This window comes from Eretmochelys imbricata, chromosome 6 (genome assembly GCF_965152235.1).
Source record: "Eretmochelys imbricata isolate rEreImb1 chromosome 6, rEreImb1.hap1, whole genome shotgun sequence".
NCBI classification, from domain to species: Eukaryota; Metazoa; Chordata; order Testudines; family Cheloniidae; genus Eretmochelys; species Eretmochelys imbricata.
This window is the reverse complement of record NC_135577.1, coordinates 3,533,527-3,541,409: the sequence shown is the minus strand read 5'-3', so window position 1 is coordinate 3,541,409 and position 7,883 is coordinate 3,533,527. Positions and strand designations below refer to the sequence as shown.

Here is a 7,883-nt window from a genome sequence, read left to right as displayed (position 1 = left end):
CACCACATCTCTCTCTCTCTCTTCTCAGCAGGTAGGTGCTATCATCCTGAATTACAGCAACACGCACACACTCAGACACCATGGGGATCAGCAGGTATAAAATTGAAAACGTCCAGCACTTAAAGCCTTAGTCACAGCTCTTACCCCTTTGGCTGAAGGAGCGACCTCCTTGTTTGGAAAAAATAGACAATTACATCTTCACTGAAGGCAGGGCTTCCCATTATGTCTCTGGGTTTTCGTACAGTCTCAAGTAAATGCCCAAAAGCTTAATTAGCACAGTGAGCAGCTTTACCCCAAACCAACATGCCAAGCCACAGAGCTCCCCTTGCCCAAAGAGGGTAGAAAGAGTGACACTCCTTTACTCTCACCCCTTCTTTTGAGAAGGAATCATCTCTTCAGATGGATTCTCTCACAGCAGAGTCACAAATCACTGTTTTCTGTTCTGATTAGTGAACAGGAGTGTTTGTGTGGGGGAGCATGATTAACCTGCCTGTCATTGTATTTGCACAGCATGTGCATTTTATCGAACACCTGGAATGACCAGCTGTGAACATCTGGATCTGTGGACTAAGCCCTTCCCTGAGTGGGTACTGATGTCCATTAAGAAACTGATCTCCATTTATCTTCACTTACACGATTACAGAGAAGGGACAGGTTTTCCGCACCATCCACCTGCTCACATCTCTGGAGCAGCCTGTTCTCTGTTGAGAGGAGATGGAAGAGGGAAATCACTCGGAGGTGACTGAGTTCATTCTCTCAGGACTGACAGATCGTCCGGAGCTGCAGGTTCCCCTGTTTGGGGTGTTCCTACTGATTTATGGTATCACCCTTTTGGGGAATGGGGGAATGATCTTGTTAATCACGATTGATCCCCGACTCCACACCCCCATGTACTTTTTCCTCAGGAATTTGTCTTTCTGTGACCTCTGCCTTTCCTCGATAATTTCCCCTAAGATGCAGATGAATTTCTTAGCGGAGAGGAAAAACATTTCTTTCACTGCCTGCACTGTGCAAATGTATCTCTGTATCGTTTTTGCAGATGTTGAGTGCCTCTTGCTGGCTGTGATGGCATATGACCGTTATGTGGCCATCTGTAACCCGCTGCTCTATACGGTCACCTTGTCCAGGCAGCTCTGTAAACAGCTGGTGGCTGGGGTGTACGCTGTAGGGGTGGTGGATTCAATGTTAAACACGTGTTTTACATTTCGCCTGTCATTCTGCAGCTCCAACATCATCAGTCATTTCTTCTGTGACATCCCCCCACTGTTGGCACTCTCCTGTTCTGACACCCGCATCAATGAGATTGTGATGTTTACTTTCACGTGCTGCATTATAATGACCAGCTTTGTGACTGTCCTCCTCTCCTATGTCTATATCACCTCCACCATCCTGCAGATCCGCTCTGCCGAGGGCCGACACAAAGCCTTCTCCACCTGCACTTTCCACTTGACCGCTGTGGTCCTGTTCTATGGCACCCTCCTCTTCATGTATTTACGTCCCACCTCCAGCTATTCCATGGATATAGACAAATTGGCCTCAGTGTTTTACACCCTGGTGATCCCCATGTTGAACCCCTTCATCTACAGCCTGAGGAACACGGAGGTGAAGGACGCCCTGAGGAAAGCAATGTATAAACTGCTAACCAATTCTTGAATCTGTTTCATTCAGTACTGGTTTAGTGGTGGGGAGTGGAAACAGGTGAATTTAATTCCCAGTCCATTAGAAAATAATTTCAGAGAGCCCGTGGTAGTTTTGTTCATTATTATATTGTTATTATTATTAATTTCTTTGTATTGCAAAAATGTCTGTAGGCCGCAACTGAAATCAGTGGACAAAACATGGGAAGCGTCACAGGAAATGGAGGAAACCCAAGTGCATAGTGTGCCGGGTTCGGTCACAGAGACCCTCATTGGAACTGTCACCTCATGTGCTGAAATGACCTCTGAGCCCATTTTCCCTTCCAGCCTGGGCCTCCAGAACCCTGTCTTGTTGAGCCAGACACACGAGCAAGCTGCAACACAGAGCTAGGCTCTGGGTGATGTCCCCAAAGCTGCAGATCTAGACTGAAACCAGCTCAGCACAACACCTGTCTCCAGTACACAGATACCCAGCTCCCAATGGGATCTAAACCCCCAAATAAATCTGCTTTACTCTTTATAGAGCTTGTACATGATAAAATGAAAAATGCTTGCCCTCTATATCACTGCAAGAGAGATATGTACAGCTGTTTGCCCCCCCTCCCCAGAATCCCCCTCCGCCCCTGGTAACAATTACTTACACTAAGTTTATAAATAAACCAAAGTGATTTTATTAAGTATAAAAAGTAGGATTTAAGTGTTTTTAAGTAATAACAGACAGAACAAAGCAAAATAAAACAAATCACTCAAGGCTAAGCTTAATACACTCAGAAATCAGCTACAAATGTTCCAGTTTTTCTGACGATTGAGGACTGTTGCCTGCATGCAGTGAAAGGTTTGAATAAGCCAGATGAACACCATTTCCTCCCTATCATCCTTCTTTATTAATTTATTCAAATTGACCACAAATGGTATATATCACCACACATTTATTTATTGCCATAACTCGTTTCATTTCCTTCTTTCAGTCCTTCCGGGAGCAACCGTAATATTTTATAATAAAGTTACAGATAAATAAACACTCATCTTTCTCATGTTCTGTCCCGCTTTCTAGAAGAATCAAAAAGCTGTGGAATGAGGTGCAGTCAGTTAAAATGGATCGCAGCATCTGCTCTGCTGCTGAGATAATGTTCTTGGCTTTCCCTGTGGTGCTGTTTCCGTGCATGGCATGTTGGTTCCATTCGCTGAACAGGGTGTGGGAAAAAAGGATCTGTGACCTAAAGCTGAAAACAATCGTATCCCATTTCAAGACCCATCATCTTTCTGGGCTCATGGATCTTGACCGCCTCCCTGGATTGGAATTGGTGATGCAAAGGGGAAAGGCACCTTGTCTCAGCCTCAAAACCTTCCACCATTCCCTATCCCCACTACTGTCTTTCTTAAAATTCTTACGCTTTATCCCCCACCCACACTGCACAGCAATTATCTCACTGCTTCAATTCTGCATCTCATCAGAGTGAGGAGAGAGACTTTTTTAATATTTTTGATATCACTGTAAAGGTGGTACTGACCAGTGGGGCAATTTAAGTGATTTGTCCTTTTCTGACAGAGGAGAAGAATGAACCCAGGTCTGCTGAGTCCGAGTCCAGCAGACCATCTGCCCTCCATGGATCAGGGAGAGATGGATGAAATGATTCCTTTCCTACCCAAAAGAATCTGCTATCCTGTGACCCTAAATCTTTAAATAAATACACATCGGGTCAGATTTAATACCCCAAACCAAAACTCATGCATGTCCCATTATAAGAACATTAATGGCCAAACTGAGTCAGACCAAAGGTCCATCCAGCCCAGTATCCTGTCTACCAACAGTGGCCAATGCCAGGTGCCCCAGAGGAACTGAACCTAAGAGGCTATGATCAAGTGATCACTCTCCTGTCATCTATCTCCACCCTCTGACAAACAGAGGCTAGCGACACCATTCCTTACCCATCCTGGCTAATAGCCATTAATGGACTTAACCTCCATGAATTTATCCAGTTCTCTTTTAAACCCTGTTATAATCCTAGCCTTCAAAACCTCCTCAGGCAAGGAGTTCCACAGGTTGATTGTGTGGTGTGTGAAGAAGAACTTCCTTTTATTTGTTTTAAACCTGCTGCCCATTAATTTCATTTGGTGGCCCCTAGTTCTTGTGTTATGGGAATAAGTAAATAACTTTTCCTTATTCACTTTCTCCACACCACTCATGAATTTATATTCCTCTATCATATCCCCCCTTAGTCTCCTCTTTTCCGAGCTGAAAAGTTCTAGGCCCTTTAATCTCTCCTCATATGGGACCTGTTCCAAACCCCTTATAATTTTAGTTGCCCTTCTTTTAACATTTTCTAATGCCAGTGTATCTTTTTTGAGATGAGAAGACCACATCTGTACATAGTATTCAAGATGTGGGCATACAATGGATTTATATAAGTGCAAAAAGATATTCTCCATCTTATTCTCTATCCCTTTTTAATGATTCCTAACATCCTGTTTGTTTTTTTGACTCCTGCTGCACACTGTGTGGACTTCTTCAGAGAACAATCCACGATGACTTGAGATCTTTTTCCTGATTAGCTGTAGCTAAATTAGCCCCCATCATATTGTATGTATAGTTGGGGCTTTTTTTCCATTGTGCATTACTTCACATTTATCCACATTACAGTTCATTTGCCATTTTGTTGCCCAAGTTTTGTGAATTCTTTTTGAAGTTCTTCACAGTCTGTTTTTGGCTTAACTATCTTGAGCAGTTTAGTATCATCTGCAAACTTTGCCACCTCACTGTTTACGCCTTTCTCCAGATCTTTTATGAATAAGATGACGAGAACTGGTCCTCAGAAGGACCCTGGGGGAACACCACCAGTTACCCCTCTCCATTTTGAAAATTTACCATTTATTCCTACCCTTTGTTACCTGTCTTTTAACCAGTTCTCAATCCATGAAAGGATCTTTTCTCCTATCCCATGACAACTTAATTATCCCTTACATCTGTTTTGTAATCATGTCTGTTGCTATAGGACATTTTGTCTCATTGGCTTAGCCAGTCCCCTTGTTGTTCTGCAGTTCCTCACTGGTGACTCTTTACCAGGTTAATCAAGAGATTCACTGAGCAAAAACCTCAGGACAGAGATGACTATGAAAATGTAAGAGATGAGGATAATGAGGATGGAGATGAGTTGCACGGAGCTGCCATAGTTATAGAGAAGGAGTTGATTGAGGGAAGTGTCAGAGCACAGTAACTTGAGGAGCTGCCAGGGTTCCCTCCCCACTCTGAACTCTAGGGTACAGATGTGGGGACCCGCATGAAAGACCCCCCAAAACTTCCCCAAGGCACAAATTATCCCTTGTACCTTGGATTAGGTAAATGCTGCCATCACCAAGTGATTCAACAAACATTTAGGGATGGCCACTTGGAGCCCTATCTTTCCCCTAATATCCCCCAAACCCTACACCCCCTTTCCTGGGGAGGCTTGAGTATAAACAAGATGACCACAGACCAACCTTGGGTTTTTTAGGACACTAAAAAAAAAAAAATCAGATTCTTAAAAAAAAACCAGAACTTTATTGGAAAGAAAAAAGGTAAAAGAAGCACCTCCAAAAAATTAGAATGGAAGATAATCTCACAGGGCAATAAGATTCAAAACACAGAGGATTTTCCTCTAGGCAAAACCTTAAAGTTACAAAAAGTAAAAAAAAACATAACCAGGAATACATCTTCCTCTCAACACAGAGACAATCAGAAGCCAAAACAAAAGATAATCTAATGCATCCCCTTGCTCGTGCTTACTAATTCTATTGGAGTTGAACTGCTTGCTTTCTTGATCTGACTCCATCAAGAGCCACACGGAACAGACAGAACAAATCCTCCCCCCATCTGCCCCCCCGCCAGATTAGAAAGTATCTTATCCCCTTATTGGTCATTTTGGTCAGGTGCCAGCCACGTAACTTGAGCTTCTTAACCCTTTACAGGTAAGAGGATTTTGTGCCTCTGGCCAGGAGGGATTTTATAGTACTGTATACAGAAAGGTGGTTACCCTTCCCTTTATATTTATGACAGGAGCTGAGGTGGGTCTTCCCACCCCCTTTCCTCCGTGTGACTGGGGGGTGTTAACAGGCCACTTGCACCTCATATTATCCTTGTGTGTATTGAAACCTTCAAACCCAAACTTTGAAATGTTGAATCAAATTGTTTTACATTTCTGTTTTTACCAGTTCTAGTTCCAAGGTGCCTGATTCTGCACTGATGAGCATCTTCTGCTGTCACGAACAACTGTGCCATATGAAGTGCTGATTCAAACTCTGCTGAAGTAAATAGGAATCTTTCCACTGACTTCAGTGGGCTTTGGATCAGGGCCTTATGATGCAAAGGTGTACAAGACTATACAGGCTGCAAGGCAATGGAAAATCAGTCACATTGAGAGAGGGATGGGCGACGGGATGGATCCCTTAATGATTACCTGTTCTGTACATTCCCACTGAAGCACCTGGCATTGGCCACTGTCAGAAGACAGAATACTGGGCTAGATGGACCACTGGTCTTACCCAATATGGTCATTCTTATGTTTCTTCTGTTCTTATGGGATTTTGCAGGAAGAAGCTTCAGAGGTGATCCTTTTTTGCCCAGAAAACGTAAGAATGTTCACTCAAAACATTCTGTACAAGTTTAAAACAAAACATCATTCGTTCATTTTCTAAAAAGAGAAGATTTGAGGGAAAACATATCAGCACTCTTTAAACATGACTGTTTTTTCCCACTCAGCTGTGTGAAAACTAAATCCCAAGTTGGTTAGCATCAGCATATAATTCCTTACATTTCAACTGAATAAAATACCAAAAAAAATTAATTGATTTACTCAAACGAGGAAAAATCAATACAAAATTAGAAAGGGTAGAAGATGTTCAAAGAAAACAAAAGATGATGGGCCGAGAGATAGAACTCCAGTTTTTTAGACCTATATCAAACAGGAACACATTTGCATCCTGCCTCCAAAGCAGTTCCATCAGCATCCAGTTGCTATCAGCATCAGAGTTTATCCTGCTTCTTCTGGAGCACTGGGGTCGCTAATCCCTGAGGCATGATTGTGACAGGCGTTCCCGGGGTGTAACCTGGAACTGGGGCACCGCTAAGCTCTCTGTCTTACCAACCCGAGCTCCCTTCCATATTGTAATAATGCAACAGGTCTTGCACCGACACAAACACTCACAGGCAGGGACACACCCAGCTGAGTTACATGAATGCTTTTGCCAGTTGCTATGAACCAACAATAGGCTTCAGTCAGTTCCCTCTTGCTCCCCAGCCTAGGACCCCAGCCCTGTATTGTCCTGCCCTGGTCAGAAGCCTGACCAGTGTAAGTTATTACCCCATCCACCCTACCTCAATGTGGAGAGGACAATGCACCAGCAGATTTCCCTTTCCACTTCAAACAACACACTGTTTTAGGTAAAAAACATAAAACAGGTTTATTAACTACCAAAAGACAGATTTGAAATGATTATAAGTAATAAGGTACAGATCAAAGTAGATTGCCTAAGAAATAAAACAAAATCACATTCTAAGTTCAAAAATCTAGACAGCATTTGAATCAAGCAGTGTCTCACCGTGATGGAACAAACAGCTCACCAATCTTCCACACACCAGCTGGAATTCCTCCTTTCCTGCCTGGGGCTACTTCCCCAGTCAAAGTCTTTGTCCTCTAGCCATCTTTCCAGGTGTTCAGTTGTGGGGGGAGTGAAGCAAAGTGATGATGCCACTTCCCCCTTTTACAGCTTCTGAAGTGTGGAGGAACTTCATTGTCCCAAACAAGGCCCCCAGCACAGTTAGTGGAAAAGTACAGGCACAAGATGGAGACCAGTGTCATATGAGCTGATCACATGCCCTTGCCTGCTTTGATGGCTCATAGCAGGGGCCATTACCTATATTTTGGCGAGAACATCCACAAAATATCTATCGGGTCAGGATAACCTTCTTCTCGTTGCCCATCCCTCTCGCAATGTGATAACTTGTTTTTAGAAAGTTTCTTCCTAACACCCACTGGTTAGAGGTTGGTTTCTCCTCTAATGAATATGCTTTATATCTGTCCCTGAAAGCTTATGCCCAAATAAATTTGTTAGTTTTGAAGATGCCAAAAATACTCCTCGTATTTTTTTTTAACCTTTATTATAAATCTGGATATTGTTTTAACCATAAAATACCCCTTCCTTTTTAAAATTGTGCCTCAATGATATCTTATGATAGTAAGTTCCACAGGGAAATATATCAGACCTGAGTCT

The 7,883-nt window shown here is 43.0% G+C and overlaps 1 protein-coding gene across 1 annotated transcript; it reads left to right on the top strand.

The window, feature by feature from the left end:
• The first annotated feature begins 714 nt into the window (after nucleotides 1–714).
• On the top strand, nucleotides 715–1,653 carry LOC144266321 (olfactory receptor 5AR1-like). Its single transcript, XM_077819770.1, has one exon. The coding sequence runs from the start codon at nucleotides 715–717 to the stop codon at nucleotides 1,651–1,653; it is 939 nt and encodes a 312-aa protein (XP_077675896.1).
• Nucleotides 1,654–7,883: the final 6,230 nt, after the last annotated feature.

Excerpts from the sequence above, each read along its gene's own strand:
- LOC144266321 (XM_077819770.1), top strand. The coding sequence starts at position 715 with ATGGAAGAGGGAAATCACTCGGAGGTGACTGAGTTCATTCTCTCAGGA.